We start from the raw sequence: 25,557 nt of genomic DNA, 5'->3' as shown, positions 1-25,557 counted from the left end.
ACGGTCAGAACCTGGTCCTCATATAAATGGATGTTATGTCCCCCACTCCCTATTATTATATGATATGAATCCATGTTGCGACCCCTCAAGGTGATCCTGTCGGACCTCAGCCCCTCGGAGGAGAGCAAGACCCTGAACCCAGACCACCCCTGCTTTAGGATGGAGTCGGGCAAGGTGGAGAGCCTGGTGGCCCTCCTCAACAATGCCACTGAGCTGAAGCTAGTGTGAGTGATATTTCACTCTAGGGTCAGAATCAGACTGGCTTTGTGTTTCTCAGCTGCTGGGTGAAAAAGGAGGAAGGAACAAGCCCATGCAATGGTTAAAATGTTGTTCCCCATGTTCATTTTTTTATTCTATTTTTAATTTATGAGCGTAATTTAAACCAGTGAGTCCTTTCTGCACCTTCTCTTTTCCCTCCTAGAAATCTTGGCATGACTCATTGTTTTCCTGAAGCTGTACTGATTGTTTTGTACTGCTGTGTGTGTCAGTCAAATGAAGTGGCACGAAATCTGCCTCAGCACACCTGCAGCCATCTTGGAGGTGTTGAACGCCTGGGAGAATGGTGTGCTGTATGTGGAGGCCGTGCAGGTGATTCCAGTATTGTGTGTCATGGTCTATTTTGCTCTCGAAACCATGTCGACAGTCAACCGTTGAACCACAAAAGTGAACTTGCTCTTGCCGTAGTGGAAAATGAGTCATAGCATATGACTGCTGGCATCATGACTTGAGGTTGCATGTGTGCTGTTTTTAGTCCCTTCCTCATTTAAACCATTCATAAAGTTAGGTAATTTGTCGTATGAGTGGCCTGGAAGCATGTTCAGAGTTCACACACAGTGTAGAAGATAACAGACAACATTAAGGGCAAGGTGTGCATCATGGCTATCTGTGCTGTGGCCTGGCTGGTAGCCCATGTGAGGATGCTGGGGCTGGACGAGAGGGAGAAGCCCCAGACCATGATACGTCAGCTCATGACCCCGCTGTATGAGGAGAACACACTGCAGTTCTACAACGAAGGGTACACACACACACACACACACACACACACACACACACACACACACACAGATGGATGCTCGGTACACACACCAGACCCGGGTTCAATACATGTGTATTTGATTATTATTTCATATTTATTTTCTGTGTGATTGACTATTTTCAAATAATGTGGCCCAAATCAACTACTATTGGAAGTATTTTTGAATAATATCCTATAAATAAATAGCTTACTATTTGATTGTATTTGAAAATACTATGGTTAAATGCATAGAAGTTCATTTGAGTCAGTCTTTTTGAGTGTTTTCAAATACATGCCAATACTTTCCAAATGTATTTCTAAATACTTTCCAATATTCAACTACATATTTGTCTATTCAAATAAAATATATATGAATACTTCAAAATGTACAGTACCTGTTAAAAGTTCAGAACACTCAACTTTTTCATTCAAGGGTTTTTCTTTATTTTGACAATTTTCTACATTGTAGAATAATAGTGAAGACATCAAAACTATGAAATAACACACACGGAATCATGTAGTAACCAAAAAGTGTTAAAACAAATCAAAATATATTCATATTTTAGATTCTTCAAAGTAGCCACCCTTTGCCTTGATGACAGCTTTGCACACTCTTGCCAGTCTCTGAACCAGCTTCATGAGGAATGCTTTTCCAACAGTTTTGAAGGAGTTCCCACATAGGCTGAGCACTGCTTTTCCTTCACTCTGCGGACCAACTCATCCCAAACCATCTCAATTGGGTTGAGGTCGGGTGATTGTGGAGGCCAGGTCATCTGATGCAGCACTCCATCTCTCCTTCTTTTTCAAATAGCCCTTACACAGCATGCGGAGATCATCCATTCACCTACTCTGCGTCTCACGAAGACACGGCGGTTGTAACCAAAAATCTCAAATTTGGACTCATCAGACCAAAGGACAGATTACCACTATACTAATATCAATTGCTCGTGTTTCTTGGCACATGCATGTCTCTTCTTCTTATTGGTGTCCTTTAGTAGTGGTTTCTTTGCAGCAATTCAACAACGAAGACCAGATTCACGCAGTCTCCCGAGTGGCGCAGCGGTCTAAGGCACTGCATCTCAGTGCAAGAGGTGTCTCTACAGACCCTGGTTCGATTCCAGGCTGTGTCACAACCGGCCGTGATTGGGAATCCCATAGGGCGGCGCACAATTGCCACGTCGTCGTCCGGGTTAGGGTTTGGCCAGGGTAGGCGGTCATTGTAAATAATAATTTGTTCTTAACTGACTTGCCTACTTAAATAAAAAATCTAGAGTATCCTCTGAACAGTTGATGTTGAGATGTGTTCATTGAACTCTATGAAGCATTTATTTGGGCTGCAATCTGAGGTGCAGTTAATTCTAATGAACTTATCCTCTGCAGCAGAAGTAACTCTGGGTCTTCTTTTCCTGTGGCGGTCCTCATGAGAGCCAGTTTCATCAAAGCAGTTCAAAGCTTTAGCTCTGTATGGATGTTGCCTGTAATCGATGGCTTCTGGTTGGGGTATGTACGCACGGTAACTGTGTGATGTGATGCAGATACTGGGACGAAGATGTTGTCAATGCGCTAGTTAATGAAGCTGGTGACTGTGGTTAACTGCTTAATGTTTCGAATGAATCCCGGAACATATTCCAGTCTGTGCTAGCAAAACAGTCCTGTAGTGTAGCATCTATGCATCCGCTTCATCGGACCACTTCCGTATTGAGCGCGTCACCAGTACTTTTTGAGTTTTTGCTTGGAAGTGATTTGCCAAATGGAGGGCGAGGGAGGGCCTTGTAAAGAGTAATCTAGAGTTTTGTCACCTCATTGCACAGGTGACGTGCTGCCTCTCGTTCTTCAGGTCGGCAAACAGCTGGAAGAAGTAGTAGTAGTAGTCCGTTTTCATCTGGAGCATGTTGCCACTCATCAGGTTGAGGAGGGACAGGCAGCGGTCCCAGGAGATCTCCCTGACGGTCTCCACCAGGAAGGGTCTCAGTGGGTAGGAAGTCTCGTTGCAGGAGCAAGTCCGGTAGAAGCAGGTGATCACAACGTCCTGCAGCTGGTGCTCTGTTGCCACCTCCAAGGAGACCACCTTGCAACAAAGCATTAAGACAAAAACCACATTGGCCGGGGCAAGGGTGCTCTGTTTCCCCCAGCCATGCCCAAGCAGGAAGCGGTCCACACTCTGCAGCCACAGTCCTGGGTCATTGGGACAGGTTCTGGAGCCGGGAGCAGTGCTTGCACAGGAACTAACCCAGGCAACACAGTGGCTCGCCAGTGGAGGCCTGGACCATCACCCTCTTGGGTGTGTCAGGGCCACAAAGTGGGAGCCTTCTTGACCTGCGAGGAGGTGTTGTCAGAGCCCTTTACTAGGTCTGGGGTGCTCTGATCCTGGGTGAGAGTGGACAGGTTGGTGCATGACTGTGGCTTCTCCAGGTTCTCGTTGTTGAGGTGTTGTTTTGGTTGTTCTAGTTAGGCAGCACCTTCTTGGAGCACTTTTTCCACTTGATCTTGAGCGAGCGGCGCTGCATCTGTTCTTGTATTTGGCGTTGTTGCTGTACTGAACTGCCATGTCGTGCCCCACTACATTTTCCCACTTATTCAACGCCGTTGTGCATCGACATTAGGTTTATGTGTGTTCGTAAATGTGAGAAATATAATACAATTGATTTGTTCCTGTCTTGGCTAAGTAAATGACTTGTGTGGCTGCTAGTGCTAGGAAGCCTATTGTGTTGCATTTCAGTCTCTCCATTTCAGTCTTTAGTCCAGGTGACGAGGTTCTTGCTCTGCTGCCAATTGTTGGTTCTCCTTTTCAAGCCAAGTTTCAAGGTCCATATACGGTAATGCGTCAGTGCACTGAGCAAAACTATCTAGTTGCCACTCCAGAATGGATTGAAGTACACCAACTGTGCTATGTAAATTTGTTAAAACCCTGTTAAGCACGTTCCTTTGATGCTGAACAGGGGGAGTCTACAAAGGACGGAAAACCTGTTCTTTTGACTGATACCGTTATTTCGCTGGGTTCTTGTCATGCTAGGTCTGTGCATGGGGAGGAAGATGTTCCTGGTCCCGACGATTGCATACTGCAGGGTAGATTGAAAAGACAGTCTTCTCACTCAACTACCTGTTGATGGGCGGGAAGAGATGGTCGGTCTGATTCAGAGATTTCTAGGTTTGTTTTCTGATACACGTACAAACTTAGTAGAACACGTTATTGACGTTGGAGATACTGACCCCATTCGTCAGCGGTTCTATAGAGTTTCTTCAGAGAAACTACATTGTCTGGATGCTAAGGTCAGGTACATGCTGAAGAGTGATATAGCAGAGCCTTCTTTCTCCAGTTGGGCTTCTCCATGTATCTTGGTCAATAAACTGGATGGGACAAACAGTCACTAAGCCAGATTCATTTCCTCTTCCTCGGATAGAGGACTGCGTTGATCAAGTCAGAGCAGCTAAGTTTGTGAGCAAATTTGACCTGTTAAAGGGCTATTGGCAGGTGCCACTGACGAGTAGGACACGTGAAATCTGCCTTTATTACACCCTCTGGTCTGTACTCTTATTCGATTGAGTTTTGGCCTGCGTAATGCTCCTGACACTTTTCAGCGACTTGTGGACAGGGTGAATGTCCATGTGACTGACCACTGTTATTTTGTGTTTGGTATTTCGTCCTGTTCTATTGCTCCTGTCTGTTCCCTTCTGGTCTCGTTTTCTTCTTTCCTCTTAAAGGTTGCTTCTTGTGTGCAAAGGTTGCTGAGGTCTGGGGAGGACGAGGTTTGCTGGGGAAAGTGGAAGTGTGAACACGTACCCCTCATGGATTTGGTACGCAGGCTGGGTCAATTTGGGAAGCAAGCTGGGTCAATTGGTTTGTGATTGGTATGGTGTTCCGGGGTCCTTGTTGGTCCCCGGTTTTATGGGGGGGGTCCTCATACCCTCCCACTCTGTCTGACAAATTATTTCTCTTTGCTCTTGTTTTCCTTAATAGAATGTAAGTAGGCGGAGCTGGGAGGGTCATCAGCAACATGGGACACACCTGGGTCCGGGTGTGTCCCAGGATAAATGCACCACTTCCCCATTCATTGAGGAGACTCTCTCCATGTAGACACAGATTTTGGTTCTGGCAATTTGCGTTGGCACCTTTCAACACCCCTCATTATCATTTATGCACGCAACCACTCACTTACACTACTGATTACTGACACACATGTCATTGTTAATTGTATTTAGTTTACTTTAGTTAATAAATATATTTTGTTATTCATTTACATTTACATTTAAGTCATTTAGCAGACGCTCTTATCCAGAGCGATATGTCCATGTTGTCTCCCTTTTTTGTTACGAACTTTGAGCCGGTTCGTGACACCAGATCTAATGTGATGTATTTTCCTACATTAATTTCACATTTCCACAAGCTTCAGTGTTTCCTTTCAATTGGTATCAAGAATATGCATATTCTTGCTTCAGGTCCTGAGCTACAGGCAGTTAGATTTGGGTATGTCATTTTAGGCAAATTTTTAAGTGTCTGTTCCTTATTAAGACATGACGGTCAGTCAATCTGGAAAACGGGAACAAAAAGTTTCAAGTGCAGTTGCAAAAACCATCAAGCGCTATGATGAATTGACTATGATGAAACCATCACAGGAAAGGAAGACCCAGAGTTACCTCTGCTGCAGAGGATAAGTTCATTAGTTACCAGCCTCAGAAATTGCAGCCCAAATAAATGCTTCATGGAGTTCAAGTAACACACATCTCAACATCAACTGTTCAGAGGAGACTGCATAAATCAGGCCTTCGTGGTTGAATTGCTGCAAAGAAACCATTACTAAAGTACACCAATAAGAAGACTTGCTTGGGCTAAAAAACACCAGGAATGGACATTAGACTGGTGGAAATCTTCAAGGCACACTTAACCAGCATGGCTACCACAGCATTCTGCAGCGATACTCCATCCCATCTGGCTTGCGCTTAGTGGGACTATCATTTATTTTTCAACAGGACAATGACTCAACACACCTCCAGACTGTGTAAGGCATATTTGACCAAGAAGGAGAGTGATAGAGTGCTGCATCAGATGACCTGGCCTCCACAATCACCCGATCTCAACCCAATTGGTTTGGGATGAGTTTGACCGCAGAGAGAAGGAAAAGTGACCAACAAGTGCTCAACATATGTGGGAACTCCTTAAAGACTGTTGGAAAAGCATTCCAGGTGAAGCTAGTCCGGAGAATGTTCAAGAATGTGTGCAAAGCTGTCATGAAGGCAAAGGGTGGCTACTTTGAAGAATCTAAAATATTTTGGGATTTTAACACTTCTGGTTACTACATAATTCCATATGTGCTATTTAATAGTGTTGATGTCTTTGCTGTTATTATACAATGTAAAACATAGTCAAAAATAAAGAGAACCTTGAATGAGTAGATGTGTCAACTTTTGACTGGTACTGTATGTCCCAGAATGTCTGTGGAAACTGCTTTAGGTGCACATGGTTTAAACCCTCTATTTGAAATGGGGGCAGGGGATAGAAAACGGTTAATGTCTCAAGCCTCACTGGAGGGATAAATGCGCTACAAACATAAATTGCCCTTTTCATGTAAAGCTCAACATGAGAAACTTTATTGATACGAGATGGCGCTGGAGAACAAGGCTGACGTTTGATGTATACCTAACCAATTGTGTTTTTTTTTGTCTTTGCGTTGTTTATCTTATTTTCTACATAATGTTGCTGCTACCATCTCTTATGACCGAAAATAACTTCTGTGCATCAGAAATGCGATTACTCACCATGGATTGGCAGATGCCTTTTTTTCCTTTAACGAGTCCGACGAGCCCGACTTGAGTTTTTTACTGCTTCCCCAGGAACAGGCCCAGATCCCCATTTGTGTGAAGAGAAGGCAGAGAAAAAGGGGCCAGAGGGCGAGCTGCCTTCTGAAAATTTGTAGGCGATTGTATAAACCCCACTTCCTTCCATTCTGCTAGCAAATGTGCAATCTTTGGAAAATAAAATTGATGACCTACGCGGAAGATTAAACTACCAACCTGACATTCAAAACTAATCTCATATGCTTCAGGGAGTCGTGGCTGAACAGAACAGAGGCATCTGGTAAGACAAAGGGCGACGGACTATGTATTTTTTTAAATAACAGCTGGTGCACGATATCTAAGGAAGTCTCAAGGTTTTGCTCACCTGAGGTAGAGTATCTCATGATAAGCTGTAGACCACATTATCTACCGAGATAGAATTTCATCTGTATTTTTCATAGCTGTCTACATACCACCACAGACTGATACTGGCACTAAGACATCACTGAATGAGCTGTATTCCGCCATAAGCAAACAAAGGCGCTCCTAGTAGCCGGGGACTTTAATGCAGGGAGCTTAAATCCGTCTTACCAAATTTCTATCAGCATGTTAAATGTGCAACCAGAGGGGGAAAAACAATGGACCACCTTTACTCTTATTATTCTATCCTCCTGATTCCTGCTTACAAGCAAAAGCAGGAAGCACCAGTGGCTCGATCAATAAAACAAGTGGTCAGATGAAGCAGATACTAAGCTACAGGACTGTTTTACTAGCACAGACTGGAATATGTTCCCGGAGTACACCACATCAGTCATTGGCTTCATCAATAAGTGCATCGATGACGTCGTCCCACCTTGACTTTACGTACATACCCCAACCAGAAGCCATGGATTACACGCAACATCCGCACTGAGCTATAGGCTAGAGCTGCCGCTATCAAGGAGTGGGACTCTAACCCGGAAGCGTATAAAAAAATCTTACAAACCATCAAGCAGGCAAAGCGTGAGTTTGGGATTAAGATCGAATTGTACTACACTGGCTCTGACACTCGTCGGATGTGTCAGCGCTTGCAAACCATTGCAGACTACAAAGGGAAGCACAGCCGAGAGCTGCACAGTAACATGAGCCTACCAGACGAGCTAAACAACTTCTATGCTCGCTTCGAGGACAATAACACTGAAACATGCATGAGAGTACCAACTGTTCCGGAAGACTGTGTGATCACGCTCTCTGCAGCCGATGTAAGACCTTTAAACATTCACTAAGCCGCAGGGCCAGATAGATTACCAGGACGTGTACTGCAATCATACGCTGACCAACTGGCAAGTGTCTTCACTGACATTTTCAACCTCTCCCTGTCTGAGTCTGTCCCCAAGAACACTAAGATAACCTGCCTAAATGACTACCGACCCATAGCACTCACGTCTGTAGCCATGAAGTGCTTTGAAAGATTGGTCATGGCTCACATCAACACCATTATCCCAGAAACCCTAGACCCACTCCAATTTCCATACCGCTCTAACAGATCCACAGATGATGCAATCTCAATTACACTCCACACTGCCCTTTCGCATCTGGACAAAAGGAACACCTATGTGAAAATGCTATTCATTGACTACAGCTCAGCGTTCAACACCATAGTGCCCACAAAGCTCATCAATAAGTTAAGGACCCTGGGACTAAACACCTCCCTCTGCAACTGGATCCGGGACTTCCTGATGGGCCGCCACCAGGTGGTAAGGGTAGGTAACAACACATCCGCCACGCTGATCCCCAACACGGGCTCCTCAGGAGTGCGAGCTCAGTCCCCTCCTGTACTCACTGTTCATTCATGACTGCATGGTCCAAGCACACCAAGACAGTTGTGAAGAGAGCATGACAAAACCTATTCCCCCTCAGGAGACTGAAAATATTTGGCATGGGTCCTCAGATCCTCAAAAGGTTCTACAGCTGCACCATCGAGAGCATGGTTGCATCACTGCCTGGCATGGCAACTGCTTGGCCTCCGACCGCAAGGCACTACAGAGGTACTGGGCCATACGCACTACCATCACTGGGGCCAAGCTTCCTGCCATCCAGGACCTCTACACCAGGCTGTGTCAGAGGAAGGCCCTAAAAATTGTCAAAGTTTCCAGCCACCACAGTTATAGACTGTTCTCTCTGCTACTTCACGGCAAGTGGTACCGGAGCACCAAGTCTAGGTCCAAGAGGCTTCTAAACAGTTTCTACATCCAAGCCATTAAACTCCTGAAAATTGAATAAAATGGCTACCCAGTCTATTTGCATTGCCCCCCTTTTACACCACTGCTACTCGCTGTTGTTATCATCTATGCCTAGTCACTTTAATAACTCTACCTACATGTACATATTACCTCAACTAACCGGTGTCCCCGCACATTGACTCTGTACCGATACCCCCCTGTGTATAGTCTCACTATTGTTATTTGTTAGTTATTGTTATTTTGTTATTTTACTGCTGCTCTTTAATTACTTGTTACTTTTATTTCTTATTCTTAATCGTATTGTTTTAAACTGTGTTGTTGGTTAGGGGCTTGTAAGTAAGCGTTTCACTGACCACCTGTTGTATTCGGCACATGTGACTAATAACATTTGATAACACAATCGCATTGTGTGCACATATGCCGCGTTCATGTGCTAGTCGTAACTAGGAAACTCTGAAATGTTTAACTTGCTAACTGGTTGTAGTTATACACGTGACACATTCAACAAGTCAGCAAGTCTGACATTTCAGAGTTCCAGTCTAGCATGTGAACGAGGCATAAAACCACCAAAAGATGCAGCCTAATTGTAAACAAAGCCACTTGTCTGAAGCACCAGCAGCTCAATGCGCTGTTATTTTTTTATTTTAAAAACCATTTGTATTGGGATGGTCTATCCTTGCATGTAAAACAAGTCACATGGATATAGATGTTTTTATTTTGACCAAGCGTTTTTAAATGGCCTACACTTTTCCCAAAAAATTAACTCTGCAAGAAAAGAAACATCCTCTCACTGTCAACTGTGTTTATTTTCTGCAAACTTAACATGTGTAAATATTTGTATGAACATAACAAGATTCAACAACGGAGACAAAAACTGAACAAGTTCCATAGACATGTGACTAACAGAAATGGAATAATGTGTCCCTGAACAAAGGGGGGAGGGGGGGGGGTCAAAAGTAACAGTCAGTATCTGGTGTGGCCACCAGCTGCATTAAGTACTGCAGTGCATCTTCTCATGGACTGCACCAGATTTGCCAGTTATTGCTGTGAGATTACATTTACATTTTACATTTAAGTCATTTAGCAGACGCTCTTATCCAGAGCGACTTACAAATTGGTGCATTCACCTTATGACATCCAGATGATGTCACCCCACTCTTCCACCAATGCACCTGCAAGTTCCCAGACATTTCTGGGGGGAATGGCCAAGGCCCTAGCCCTCACCCTCCGATCCAACAGGTCCCAGACGTGCTCAATGGGATTGAGATCTGGGCTATTCGCTGACCATGGCAGTACACTGACATTCTTGTTTTGCAGGAAATCACGCACAGAACGAGCAGTATGGCTGGTGGCATTGTCATGCTGGAGGGTCATGTCAGGGTGAGCCTGCAGGAAGGGTACCACATGAGGGAGGAGGATGTCTTACCTGTAATGCACAGCATTGAGATTGCTTGCAATGACAACAAGCTCAGTCCGATGATGCTGTGACACACCGCCCCAGACCATGACGGACCCTCCACCTCCAAATCAATCCCGCTCCAGAGTACAGGCCTCGGTGTAACGCTCATTCCTTTCGACGATAAACACAAATCCGGCCATCACCCCTGGTGAGACAAAACTGCGACTCGTCAGTGAAGAGCACTTTTAGCCAGTCCTGTCTGTTCCGGCGACGGTGGGTTTGTTCCCATAGGCAACGTTTTTGCGGGTGATGTCTGGTGAGGACCTGCCTTACTACAAGCCTACAAGTCCTCAGTCCAGCCTCTCTCAGCCTATTGCGGACAGTCTGAGCACTGATGGAGGGATTGCGCGTTCCTGGTGTAACTCGGGCAGTTGTTGCCATTCTGTACCTGTCCCGCAGATGTGATGTTCGGATGTACCGATCCTGTGCAGGTGTTGTTACATCTGGTCTGCCACTGCGAGGATGATCAGCTGTCCTTCTTGTCTCCCTGTAGCGCCGTCTTAGGCGTCTCACAGTACGGACATTGCAATTTATTGCCCTGGCCACATCTGCAGTCCTCAGGCAACATGCCTGAGGCACTTTCATGCAGATGAGCAGGGACCCTGGGCATCTTTTCTTTTGGTGTTTTTCAGAGTCAGTAGAAAGGCCTCTTTAGTGCCCTAATTTTTCCTAACTGCGACCTTAACAGCTTACAGACGTTAGGCAATTAGTGTCTTAACGACCGTTCCACAAGTGCATGTTCATTTATTGTTTGTGGTTCATTTGAAAAAGCATGGGAAACAGTGTTTAAACCCTTTACAATGAAGATCTGTGAAGTTATTTGGATTTTTACGAATTATCTTTGAAAGACAGGGTCCTGAAAAATAGACTTTTTTTCGTTTAGTCATTAAAGTATTTTTTTTTTGAATAAATTATTTGAATGTGTGTCTGTTTCTGTGTGTATTTACTCTTACTGTATATCATTTAGGGTATGTATCAATCCATTTCTCATTCCTACTTCCTATGTGTCTCAGGAGCTTCTGAAGGAGACTCGCCAGGAGTGGTCCAACCAGGTGGTGCAGCTGCTTTACAGCATTTTCTGCCTGGACACCCAGCAGATCACCTTCACCCTGCTGGGCCACACCCTGCTCACAGACTCTGCCTACTGGCACAGCCTGGCAGACCCGCCCAGCAAGGCCCTGGCCAAGTAAGACTGAGTCCTCCGAGTCTATTTTCTCGGATTCTCAATGACAATGCTATGATAATGTGCCATGTGCTAGCTAAGTCATAGGGGCTTGCTATCTTGCTTAATAGGTGACTGTAGGGGACAGTTTCGAGAACACAGATTAAACCTAGTCCTGGTCAAAAAAACACTTTCAATTGAGATTCCCCATTAGTCCAGGGCTAGGCTTAATCTGTGCCTGGGAAGCCGGCCCTAGTTAAACATGGTCCCTGTACAGCAGGGTTCCCCATCTGAGCGTCTGCTCAGCTCCAATGAGGACGAGCCGGTGGTCCTCTCTAGTCTAGGTGAGACTGCTGCTCTCTGGTGTCAAACAAAGTACATCAGGGACCGGTTCAGCAGGCAGACGTTGGGTAAAGTTGCAGATAGAAATTATATGAAAGAAAGTTATAGAACATGTTAAGATAAAAATATATATATATATAATCATAAATAAATAAAAACATAACATGATGCCACGATACTTTAAAATACAATGGGATCAACAACATTGCATTCAACTCATATTACTGGCCTTTATGACAAGGTGAAAAGAAAGAAGCCTGTGTTATAAAATCCACTCCAAATCATTCTGTTTGCAACAAGGCTGTTAAGTAATACTGCAAGACAACACGGCAAATCAATTCACATTTTGGCCTAAATTAAAAACTACAGGTTTGGGTCAAATCCAATACAACACAGAGTGAAACCCTCTCTATTTTCAAGTATTGTGATTGCATGTTATGGGTATGCTTGTCATCGACCGGGACTGTGGAGTTTTTCAGGATCAATATAAATATGAATGGAGCCAAGCCCAGGTAAAAAGTTAGAGGAAACCCCGCCTCAGTCTTTTGAATATCTAACCCTGGGATAGTTTTATTTTTCAGCAAGACATTTACTCAAATGTGTATGCCAAAAACACACAAGAATGGCTTTCCAATAGGTGTTCCTGAGTTGTTCAGTCTCAGTCCTGACTTAAATGTGCTTGAAAATGTTTGAATATTGCTGCCCATTAATGATTCCCAATTGAATCAGCTTGAACAATTTTGACAAAAATAATGAATATATGTTTCTCTATGAGTTGTGCAAAGTTGGTAGAATCTTAATGGAGAGTAATTATGATATTTAAGTTTCTTTGTTGTTGTTTTTTGAATTTGGAAAATTTTCTATAACTTTCTTTCACTTTGAAAATGTGGAGTCGGTTGTGTAGATCTGTATGAATCTGTAATTTAATAGATGTAATTTTAAGGTCGAAATTTTTGAAATAAGTTTAAAGGGGGGTGTAGACATTCCATATATATGGAGAGCCAAGTTTCAAAATACAATTTTTACATGGCGTTTTACTTTTTACTGTGCCTTCGGGGTTGACTGCATTCACCCAGATTCCATGAAGGTTTTTAAGACCCGAGTAGGGTTCTGAACCTCCATCAACTGCAAGTAGACACAAGCTCTCTAAACCAAATGACAGGCAAACAATAAGAAATGTTTTCATAAGAAAAAGGGTTACTTTTCCCCCCATATCACCAGGGTGAAATGGGGAATTCTAAAAGATCCACTAGGTAAGTGTAGTTTACTTGCCTTAACATGATTTAAACCTGCCTTGGGCAAAACTGTGATCACGGAGTACAGCTTGAAATTTGAGCAATCGTGGCCATTCTGTATAGAAACGAAACTTCCCTGCGTCAAATCACACAGTATATTGCATTACTCTGGAAAGCAATAGCACACTTCTGTTGAATGACGAGGTTTAGTGGACTAATTAGTGTCCGGCAGAAACCCAGTGTGCAAGAAGGTGGTGTAGAAGAACATTTTGGAAAAACACACACTTTAAATATTACATACACACTATACATGTGTATGTATAGTGGAGGGAACAAGGTCATTTAGAAACTTCTATTTCCCTGCTATGGACTTGAAATAGGAGGAAGTGTCCTCATAGACTCACTCATATGATAAAAAATGTTTTAATTTCTTACACCAGTACTTCAATTGAAATCCATAAGGGAAGAGGAATTTTTCCTAACTGCGACCTTAATTGCCTACCGTCTGTAAGCTGTTAGTGTCTTAACGACCGTTCCACAAGTGCATGTTTGCAGTTTGGCGTCAGTGTGCAAATGCTCACCTTCGATGGCCACTGGCACGCTAGAGAAGTGTGCTCTTCACGGATGAATCCCAGTTTCAATTGTACCAGGTAGATGGCAGACCGCGTTTATGGGGTCGTGTGGGCGAGCGATTTTCTGATATTGTTGTGAACCCCATGGTGGTGGCGGAATTATGGTATATGAGCAGGCATAAGCTACGGAAAACGAACACAATTGGATTTTATCAATGGCAATTTGAATGCACAGTGGTGTTGTGCCATTCATCCGTCGCCATCACCACGTTTCAGCGTAATGCACGGCCCCATCTGTACACAATTCATGGAAGCTGAAATTGTCCCAGTTCTTCCATGGCCTGCATACTCACCAGACATGTCACACATTGAGCATGTTTGGGATGCTCTGGATCGACGTGTACAACCGTTTTTTCCACTTCCCGCCAATATCCAGCAACATCGCCCACCCATTGGGACAACTATCAACAGCCTGATCAACTCTATGCGAAGGAGGTGACGCGCTGCATGAGGCAAATGGTGGTCACACCAGATACAGATTTTATTTTTTTTGTTATCCACACCCTACCTTTATTGTTACCAACAGTATCTGTATTCCCAGTCATGTAAAATCCATAGATTAGGGCCTAATTAATTTATTTCAATTGACTGACTTCCTAATAGGAACTATAACTCAGTAACATCGTTGAAATTGTTGCATTTATATTTTTGTTCAGTATATTAATCTGACGTCACAATAATCGTAATATTGTGTGCATGTAACCGTACTCACTGACACAACTTCCATATGGGCTCTTTAACCTTGGCTGCCTATGAACCACAATAACCCCCCTACTCTTTTGACTTTGCTAATGAAGACACTTTTTCCTCTTTCTCCATTCCTGTTGATTGTCACTATAATGACCTTTAATATTTTCCCTGTCTCTTGTGGTTGTGTTGTAGGTGACCGCTCCATGTCCACCTCCCTATCGGCCTCCCAGCTCCACACGGTCAACATGAGGGACCCTCTCAACCACGTCCTAGGTTAGAACCATGCGCCAGTCTCAAAGCTTTAGCACCTTTAGGCATTGTGGCTTACCAGTATGGCTTACCAGGGCATGCCTTTAATGTTTTAGTGCTTCTCATAACGATTTCATTCTAGCTTATATGTTTGATTAAGTCGCTCTGGATAAGAGCGTCTGCTAAATGACTAAAATGTGATTTAGTGGAGCCCAGGACGGATCCACTCTGCTCTCTCTCTTTCTCCCTCTAAAGCCAACCTGTTCCTGCTGATCTCATCTGTCCTGGGCTCCAAGACAGCGGGGCCACACACCCAGTTTGTGCAGAGCTTCATGAAGGAGTGTGTGGAGTGCCTGGAACAGGGCAGCTGTGGGAGCATCTTGCAGTTCATGCCTTTCACCATGGTGAGTGGGAGAGAGGGGAGTTGACCGTGGGGGAGATGAACTGTGGTAGTCTAGGGGAAGGAGAGTAGTTATGTAGTGATAACAGTTGATTGTTAGTTCTACGCAACTTAGGTAAGAAATGTGACCTCGACATGGGATTTTTACTCGACACATTCTGGGGAGACATATTCCTGCAATGAGTTTTTTTTTTTCATTTCTTTTGATAACGATAATTTTACTATTTCTACCTTCTATGTTTAAAAAAAATCTTAGTACATCTGGCCCCAAGTCTCTAGCTGACCTCATTCTTGCATCCACACTTTTATAATGATGCTTTTAATGTATGATTTTTTAAAAATTACTTCTCATTCCTCTTGTTTCTTTGTTCATACTTTTATTGAATTGTATTATTTTATGATTTGAAGAGCTACAGTTGAAGTTGGAAGTTTACATAAACCTAAGCCAAATAAATTTAAACTCGGTTTTTCACAATTCCTGACATTTAATCCTAGTAATAATTCCCTGTTTTATGTCAGTTAGGATCACCACAAGAATGTGAAATGTCAGAATAATAGTAGAGAGAATGATTTATTTCAGCTTTTACTTCTTTCATCACATGCCCAGTGGGTCAGAAGTTTACATATTTGGTAGCATTGCCTTTAAATTGTTTAACTTGTGTCAAACGTTTCGGGTAGCCTTCCACAAGCTTCCCACAATAAGTTGGGTGAATTTTGGCCCATTCCTCCTGACAGAGCTAGTGTAACTGAGTCAGGTTAGTAGGCCTCCTTGCTCGCACACACTTTCAGTTCTTCCCACAAATGTTCTTTTGGATTGAGTTGGCTTTGTGATGGCCACTCCAATACCTTGACTGTGTTGTCCTTAGGCCATTTTGCCACAACTTTGGAAGTATGCTTGGGGTCATTGTCCATCTGGAAGACCCATTTGCGACCAAACTTTCATTTCCTGACTGATGTTACTTCAATATATCCACATCATTTTCTTGTCCTCATGATACCATCTATTTTGTGAAGTGCACCAGTCCCTCCTGCAGCAAAGCACCCCCACAACGTGATGCTGCCACCCCCATGCTTCACGGTTGGGATGGTGTTCTTCGGCTTGCAAGCATCCCCCTTTATCCTCCAAATATAACGATGGTCATTATGGCCAAACAGTTTTATTTTTGTTTCACCAGACCAGAGGACATTTCTCCAAAAAGTACAATCTTTGTCCCCATGTGCAGTTGCAAACTGTAGTCTGGCTTTTTTTATGGTGGTTTTTGGAGCAGTGCCTTCTTCCTTGCTGAACAGCCTTTCAGGTTATGTCGCTATAGGACTCATTTTCCTGTGGATATAGAATCTTTTGTACCTGTTTCCTTCAGCATCTTCACAAGGTCCTTTGCTGCTGTTCTGGGATTGATTTGCACTTTTCACACCAAAGTACGTTCATCTCTAGGAGACAGAACACGTCTCCTTCCTGAGCGGTATGACTGCTGTGTGGTCCCATGGTGTTTATACTTGCGTGCTATTGTTTGTACAAATGAACGTGGTACCTTCAGGCGTTTGGAAATTGCTCCCAAGGATGAACCAAACTTGTGGATGTCTACAATTGTTTTTTCTGAGATCTTGGCTGATTTCTTTTGATTTTCCCATGATGTCAGCAAAGAGGCACTGAGTTTGATGGTAGGCCTTGAAATACATCCACAGACACACCTCCAATTGACTCAAATTATGTCAGTTAGCCTTTCAGAAGCTTCTAAAGCCATTACATAATTTTCTTTCTGTTTAAAAGCACAGTCAGATTAGTGTATGTAAACTTCTGACCCACTGGAATTGTGATACAGTAAATTATAAGTGAAATCTGTCTGTAAACAATTGTTTGAAAAATGTCATGTCATGCACAAAGTAGATGTCCTAACCGACTTGCCAAAACTATAGTTTGTTAACAAGAAATTTGTGGAGTGGTTGAAAAACGACATGTAAACTTCCAACTTCAACTGTATATAAATAGTTCGAATCTGGAGAATGCCACGTAAGAAGTGTGTCGTGTGTTGTCGGTCGGTCGGTCGTGGGCATCACTGACCTGACTCTGCCCCTGGGGAGGAGCGTAGCAGCAAAGGCCAGCTTAGTCTTATGGTACCCTGATGGTTCCCAGGGCTCAGCTCACCCACCTCTGCCTTCTCCATGGATTCTATTTCCCCTGTCACTCAGGGGCGAAACCAGCTTCACAAATAAATAAGCATTTTACTTAGTCATGTATTAGTGTCAATGTGAGACTAAGAGAAGATCTGACAAAGTGGAAGTTAGGATTCACACTTCAAAGCTTGGGACTCCACTTAGATGGTGTTTCATCACTTTGGCATAGAAATGCCAGTTTCACGATACTCCAAAGTTGGTTAACAACTGCTATGTAATCCTGATTGCTTCATCATTCATTCAAATGTAGTTTTTCTTTCATTTTGATAGTCTCTATAGTTTCTCATTTCAATAGTCTCTATGGTCAGTAATACAAAACTGTCAAATTAAATGTTTTCACAATCTTGGAATCATTATTCATAAAAGGTGTACATATTGTCATCTTTATAATAACGCCTCATGAAAATGTAAATACCTTCTAAATTAAGATATTTTATAGGTGTTTTTCAGTATGCTGATAATTTTCAGAATTCAAATATTTTCACTTAAATACAAAGTATATACAGTACCAGTCAAAAGTTTGGACACTACTCATTCAAGGGTTTATCTTTATTTGGACTATTTTCTACATTATAGAATAATAGCGAAGACATCAAAACTATGAAATAATATATGGAATCATGTAGTAACCAAAAAAGTGTTAAACAAATGTAAATATATTTTAGATTCTTCAAAGTCGCCACCCTTTGCCAAATATAAAATATATTTTGATTTGTTTAACACTTTATTGGGCATGACATGATTCCATATGTGTTATTTCATAGTTTGTCTTCACTATTATTTCACAGGTGTAGAAAATAGTAAAAATAAAGAAGAACCCTGGAATGACTAGATGTGTCAACTTTTGAATGGTAATGTGCGTTAATTGAACTTCAGTGCTCCTTGCTAGAGTAATAGGCTACCTACCTGTAACATTGTTTACAGTGACTTCCTCCCGTTGCTTGCTTTGTTTTTGTCGTTATCAAACATATGGCTACTGAATGTCACTATCCCATCACTAGGTTCATATGTTTTGTTTAATCATGTCACGTGACCTGGATTTTAACCTTATAAAAAGGGGACAGTTTGATAAAGCTTTAAGTCAGATGGTCCAGCACCATCCTCAGATTTTGTGTCTTATTCTCATTTCTGGGTAAGGAAAAAAATCTAGGTCATATGACATGAATAACCAAAACAAACGCCTTACCCATGACGGATGATCACATGGCATGGTTTTGAGACAGAAAGGGCCTTATTCTTTAGGGCACATCATAGCAGAATGTTTTGCAACTGAAAATGAAAATAAGCATTTGTTATTGGTAGTTAATCCCTGTTTCAGACCATTTTCTTCCGTTTGATGCCAAATGAACATGACCACAATAACCATAATCCCACATGTTCAACCTCTTCACTGTCACATGGTGGTGTGATGCCCTCTGAGTGATATTCCCCGTGCCTTTGAAGGAACACCCCACTGGTGATTCTTAGTGAGCTTGTGCTTATCAGTCATCTAGCCTTGCATAACTTCCTAAATGAAGTCCCTGGATGGGGGAGGGAAATAAGGGATGTCATTAGACGTAACAGTCTAAATGTTACGTTCGGGTTCACAGAAGATGCTTACTCACTGTCTAATAAATCCTTCATTTCCTCTGTAGACGGTCAACCAAGCATCTAGACACAAGGCTTTTAAGGAACAACTGCTTTTACTAGACAACCCTTGTCCTATCATATTTGGCAATTGCAAACCTCATTTTTATTATTATACTTAACACAAATATAACGTAACATGCAACAAGTTCATAAAAGGAAATCAGTCAATTGAAATAAATTCATTAGGCCCTAATCTATGGATTTCACATGACTGGGAATACAGATATGCATCTGTTGGTCACAGATACCTTAAGAAATATATATTTTTTAAAAGGTGTAGATCAGAAAACCAGTCCGTATCTGGTGGGACCACCATTTGCCTCATGCAGCGAGACATCTCCTTTGCATAGAGTTTGAACAGGCTGTTGAGTGTGGCCTGTGGAATGTTGTCCCACTCTTCTTCAATGGCTGTGCGAAGTTGCTGAATATTGGCAAGAACTGGAACACGCTGTCATATGTCGATCCAGGGCATCCCAAACATGCTCAATGTGTGAAATGTCTGGTGAGTATGCAGGCCATGGAAGAACTGAGACATTTTCTGCTTCCAGGAATTGTGTACAAATCCTTTCGACATGGTGTATTATAATGCTGAAAGATGTGATGGCAGCGGATGAATAGCACAATGGGTCTCAGGATCTCATCACGATATCTCTGTTCATTCAAATTGCCATTGCTAAAATGCAATTGTGTTCATTGTCCATAACTTATGCCTGCCCATACCATAAACACACAGCCAACGTTAACATCAAACCACTCGCCCACACGACGCCACGCACGTGGTCTGCGGCTGTGAGGCCGGTTGGATGTACTGCCACATTCTCTAAAACTTAACTGGAGGTGGCTTATGGTCAAAAAATAAACATACAATTCTCTGGCAAACAGCTCTGGTGGACGGCATGCCAATTGCACGTTCTCTCAACTTGAGCCATCTGTAGCATTGTGTTGTGTGATGAAACTGCACATTTCCAAGTGGTCTTGTATTGTCCCAAGCACAAGGTATGTAATGATCATGCTGTTTAATCAGCTTCTTGGTATGCCACACCTCTCAGGTGGATGGATTATCTTGGTAAAGGAAAAACGCTCACTAACAGGGATGTAAACTAAACAATTTAGAGAAAGAAGCTTTTTGTGCATATTGAACATTTTTGGGTTCTTTTTTATTTCAGCTCATGAAACATGGGACGAACATGTTTATATTTTTGTTCAGTGTATATTTGGTGAGCGCTAATGCATTGCATTTGACAAAATAAAATGTACCAATAACTCCAAAATGAAGTATAACATACAGATACTTGCAAGCAATTGTCTCTGTAAAAAACAGTACATTTTCATAGAACTTATGAAATACAAATGGTGGATTCATGTATAACCCCTAAAAAAAACTTCCTCAATGACACCCTGGGACAAAAGTTGATAACAGCTTATGAAGCTTACTACAAGGGTTGCTCACAAAGCATACAGGCCAATAATTGAGTAGGCTTGCAGTGCATTTGGAAAGTATTCAGACCCCTTGACTTTCTCCACATGTTGTTATGTTACAGCTTTATTCTAAAATGTATTACATTTATATACAAACAATACCCCATAATGACAAAGCGAAAACGGGTTTTATACAAAATAAAAAAACAGGGCCTCCCGAGTGGCACAGCGATCTAAGGCACTGCATCGCAGTGCTTTAGGTGTCACTACAGACCCAGGTTTGATCCCAGGCTATGTCACAACCGGCCGTGACCGGGAGTCCCATAGGACGTTGCACAATTGGTTCTGGCCGGGGGGGCTTTACTTGGCTTATCACACTCTAGCGACTCCTTGTGGCAGGCCGGGCGCCTGCAGGCTGACTTCGGTGGTCAAATGAGCTGTGTTTCCTCCGACACATTGGTGCGGCTGGTTTCCCGGGATAAGCGGGCAGGTGTTAAGGAGCGCGGATTGGCAGGTCAAAAAATGTATATAAGTATTAAAACCCTTTGCTATGAGACTCGAAATTGAGCTCAGGTGAATCCTGAGGTGAATGTCTGCTGCATTGAAGGTCCCCAAGAACACAATGGCCTCCATCGTTCTTAAATGGAATAAGTTTGGAACCACCAAGACTCTTCCTAGACCTGGCCAAACTGAGCAATCGGGGGCGAAGGGCCTTGGTCAGGGAGGTGACCAAGAACCCGATGGGCACTCTGACAGAGCTCTAGAGTTCCTCTGTGCAGATGGGAGAACCTTCCAGAAGGACAACCATCTCTGCAGCACTCCACCAATCAGGCCTTTATGGTAGAGTGGCCAGGCGGAAGCCACTCCTCAGTAAAAGGCACATGACAGCCCACGTGTAGTTTGCCAAAAGGCACATAAAGGTTCTGACTGAGAAACAAGATTCTCTGGTCTAATGAAACCAAGATTGAACTCTTTGGCCTGAATGCCAAGCGTCGCGTCTGGAGGAAACCTGGCACTATCCCTACGGTGAAGCATGGTGGTGGCAGCATCATGCTGTGGGGATGTTTTTCAGCGGCAGGGACCGGGAGACTAGTCAGGATCACGGAAAAGATGAACAGAGCAAATTACAGAGAGGTCCTTGATTTTAAAAACCTGATCCAGAGCACTCGGGAACTCAGACTGGGGAGAAGGTTCACCTTCCAACAGGACAACAACCCTAAGCACACAGCCAAGACAACACAGGAGTGGCTTCGGGACAAGTCTCTGAATGACCTTGAGTGGCCCAGCCAGAGCCCGGATTTGAACATGATCGAACATCTCTGGAGACCTGAAAATAGCTGTGCAGTGACGCTCCCCATCCAACCTGACAGAGCTTGAGAGGATCTGCAGAGAAGATTGGGAGTACAGATGTGCCAAGCTTGTAGTGTCATACCCAAGAAGACTCTAGGCTGTAATCACTGCCAACAGTGATTCAACAACATACTGAGTGAAGTGTGAATACTTATGTAAATGTAATATATATAAAAAATTAACTGACTTGCCTAGTTAAATAAATTTAAGAACAAATTCTAATTCACAATGATGGCCTAGGAACAGTGCCTTGTTTAGGGGCAAAACAACAGATTTTTACCTTTATAGCTCTGGGATTCGATCTAGCAACCTTTCGGTTACTGGCCCAATGCTCTAACCACTAGGCTACCTGGCGCCCCAAAATATACATTTGCTAAAAATTCTAAAAACCTGTTTTTGCTCTGTCATTATGGAGTATTATATGTGTAGATTTGAGGGGGGGGGAACAATTTAGTCAATTTTAGAATAAGGCTGTACTGTAACAAAATCTGGAAAAAGTCAAGGGTTCTGAATACTTTCCAAATGCACTGTAATTGGAACATGTAAAAAAGCATTTAAATGATATTTTAAGCATTTTATAAATACACATCTAATCATAAATAGACTAAATATAAATAGGTCATAAATAAATAAATAAATAAAATAGATCATCATAAAAACATGGCAATTTCAAGTCAGTTTTGGGGTCAATCGCTCTCCCCATTTGCTTGGGCTATGTTCCTTAGACTGCGGACTATGTCCTGGCCAAAGCTTTGGAGCTGCACCAGAGTCAGATGTGTGGCTACCTGAACCTCATAGTCCCCAGTGAGACGAGAGGCCAGGCTTGTGGCTGTGGGCTGCACCGCCACCGGGCTCTCCGCCACTTGGACCGCTTTCAGCATCTGGAGATAAAAAGAACTCTATAATCAATCAGCATTTATGTCGGAACAGTATTTGAATCCAAGGGATTTTATAATACTGTGTATGCGTGCATGGTGTATAAGTCGTTTTACAGGGAGCCTCACCCTGTTGATCTGGACGCGGAGATCTCTGATATCAGTCAGCAGTGCAGTGATTCTCTCTATGTTGGCCAGGCGTTGTACGACAGCTCTTAGCAGGTCCTGGTGCACCTGTAGTCCCTCTGACATACGTCTCAGACAGGTCTCCTGATGGAGAGACCTCAAATGTCAAAGCAATGCCTTATTTCTAGGGCTGATATCATTTTCAGATGCCATATTTCTTATAGTTTCTAATCCGGGCCTAGAGTTGTTCCTGGGCAGGTCTGGCCGTCACTATAGTACTATAGGCTCCAGGTAGTAACATATTTCATCCTGAACCTGGTCTTCATATTCACGTGAATTAGGCATAGAGGCTGTAGTGCAGAGTCTGACGCTCACCAAAGTAAAGTTATCTGTCAAGGCTTTGAGTGTGGGAGCAGAGGGGATGCCAAGGTTGATCGCCAGGTATTGTAGTTTCCTGTTCTCGCTGCTCGAGTTAAGAATCAGGGTCTGAGAGCCAAAAGACAGGATTAGAAAACCAATGTTTAGAATTAGAACATTGGACGTCCATTAAGTACTTATCTAAACTGAGTGGAATTTCCAACTAAAATAACTGATTCCACCTATCAAAAATGGATACATTTTGTGCGTAATAGTAGGCCTATATAGGCTACAGTTGACATTTTTTTGTGCACGATCAGACCACCATAGACATAAAAACATCGTCCAGAATGGTAACAGCTTCTTCAATGCTTCTGTATTCTATTAAATGTACATTTCCTGTAATATGGAGAATGATAATACATCTGATTGGATTTGGCCTATACAGCTCACTCTCCCCACAGATACACAAACGGTGGTGTCTGGTACAAGCCTGCCACCGGCAGAAGTAACGTTAGTGGGCTTAGCCGAGGCCGATCCACTTACCTCAGAATGAATGCACGATGTGTGTGTCTCAGGAATAGCATCCAACACCTTTTTGATCAAACTCTTGCTGTTTTCTACGGACAGGTTGAATTCTGGATCGTCGACTAGTTGACCCGCCTCGCCAGAATACTCCAAGATCGGTGCGCTTTGACCGTAGCTGGCCATGTTGCTGAGAATGGCGAAAACTGTAGAGAACAACGTTGCCTCTGTTATAGCTTCCGAACCTCCGGTTAAATGCAATGTCGAAATCGGGGTTGTGATGAAACTGTGTGATCATTGGTTGATATGCATATGCAATATCTGTCCCATTTGCCCTAGCAAATTACACACATCCCCGTGAGTATAACCTAGTTAAAAATAGCAACAGGGGAATAGGAGCCCCTGTCAAAAAATACCTGCACCTTTAAAAATAAATCCATAGCTATAACTTCAAACTATCTTTTACAGTGATAACTCAATGATAGCCTTGATTCCATCAACTATTTGACTTGCTCTGAAGTATCCTTCTTTCTCTGAAATAACTTTTTTCTTAACTAAAAAGTTGAAACATCCTAATTTTACACATTTTTTGTCGTTTAAAAGCTGTCCATCTAATAAATTGTCTACGAGAATATATTCCACGTTTTACTTTACTTGTTGCATTCTTTCTCATATCCAGTTGTTGTGAAGTCAGTCAGTCTACCAGCAGTGAAGGAGGGACTTGTACTACTCACCTATCAGAATGTTCATTGCCTTAGGGTTGATGGCACTTCAAGGAATTTGCTGATACAATTGACCGACCAGTGAACGCAAGTTGTTAGATACCATCATAGCCTTTACCCACTATATTTATACTAGTTGATGGGAATTCCCTTTCTATCACAATACTAGCTGTACAGTATCGAGTTGAATCAGTCATCTTTTCTGGTGGAAGTGTAAAAATATTGCAATTGAATGGGCTGTATTATAAACACATTTTAATTGAATACATATATACTACATGTATAGTAATATGAACATGAAAATAATCTTGAAACAACTTGAACATCTAAAACATCTTTAAAATGTGTTGGCATGGTGTTATAATTCGGCAGCTGTGTTAAGTGACAATGGAGCCTGGGTTGGCAAATTATGACAAATGACAATAACTTAACGTTCATATATACATACATTTTCTGATTTTGGTTAGGAAAAGCTGTGTAGACCAGCAATATTGAAGTCATTAAATTCTGGAGAGAAAAAAAACTATCTGGAATTCCTACATTCCAAAAACTGAGCCTATCCTCAGGCAATGTTAATTAGAGGAAAACATACGTATCTGGAAAGCCCAATGAAACAGAACTGTCCTGACATACACTGAGAATACAAAACATTAAGCACACCTGCTCTTTCCATGACATAGACTAACCAGGTGAAAACTTTGATCCCTTATTGATGTCACTTGTTAAATCCACTTCCATCAGTGTAGATGAAGGGGGGGAGACCGGTTGAATAAGGATTTTTAAGCCTTGAGACATGGATTGTGTATGTTTGCCCTTCAGAGGGTGAATGGGCAAGACAAAATATTTAAGTGCCTTTGAACAAGGTATCGTAGTAGGTGCCAGGTCTGTGTCACCGGTCTGTGTCAATAACTGCCACGCTGCTGGGTTTTTTCACACTCAACCGTTTTCTGTGTGTATCACGAATGATCTACCACCCAAAGGACATCCAGCTAACTTGACACAACTGTGGGAAGCATTGGAGTCAACATAGGCCAGCATCCCTGTGGAACACTTTAGACACCTTGTGGAGTCCATGCCCTGATGAATTGAGGCTGTTCTGAGGGCAAAAGCTGTTCCTAATGTTTGGTATACTCAGTGTATACTGGAGGGGGGACCACCGAGAGTTCCACAGTAGTTTTCATCACAGGTCTGAAAATACTAC

The 25,557-nt window shown here is 42.8% G+C and overlaps 2 protein-coding genes and 1 pseudogene across 8 annotated transcripts in view; 1 reads left to right on the top strand and 2 right to left on the bottom strand.

Annotated features, from left to right (window-relative positions):
* Nucleotides 1-24,266, top strand: part of med24 (mediator complex subunit 24) — a 37,062-nt gene extending 12,796 nt beyond the window's left edge. For 5 of the 7 annotated variants that reach the window (XM_065007968.1, XM_065007970.1, XM_065007969.1 and 2 more), the window contains one exon: nucleotides 91-5,251. The gene's annotated coding sequence lies outside the window, so the exon portion shown is untranslated. Of the gene's footprint in view, nucleotides 1-90; nucleotides 5,252-11,481; nucleotides 11,655-14,721; nucleotides 14,803-15,033; nucleotides 15,183-23,739 lie in introns of those variants that run through there. The other 2 variants (XM_065007967.1, XM_065007966.1) reach the window with 2 other exon arrangements.
* LOC135563992 (cyclin-dependent kinase 5 activator 1-like) lies at nucleotides 2,778-7,191 on the bottom strand (annotated as a pseudogene).
* csf3a (colony stimulating factor 3 (granulocyte) a) lies at nucleotides 20,118-24,443 on the bottom strand. The gene is made up of 5 exons (XM_065007971.1): nucleotides 24,369-24,443; nucleotides 23,656-23,840; nucleotides 23,128-23,238; nucleotides 22,756-22,896; nucleotides 20,118-22,632 (listed from the first exon to the last, which is right to left on the bottom strand). The coding sequence occupies exons 1-5, from the start codon at nucleotides 24,382-24,384 to the stop codon at nucleotides 22,438-22,440; spliced, it is 648 nt and encodes a 215-aa protein (XP_064864043.1). The 5' UTR covers nucleotides 24,385-24,443; the 3' UTR covers nucleotides 20,118-22,437.
* Nucleotides 24,444-25,557: the final 1,114 nt, after the last annotated feature.

Source organism: Oncorhynchus nerka, linkage group LG23 (genome assembly GCF_034236695.1).
Source record: "Oncorhynchus nerka isolate Pitt River linkage group LG23, Oner_Uvic_2.0, whole genome shotgun sequence".
NCBI classification, from domain to species: Eukaryota; Metazoa; Chordata; class Actinopteri; order Salmoniformes; family Salmonidae; genus Oncorhynchus; species Oncorhynchus nerka.
This window is presented reverse-complemented; position numbering and strand designations above follow the sequence as displayed.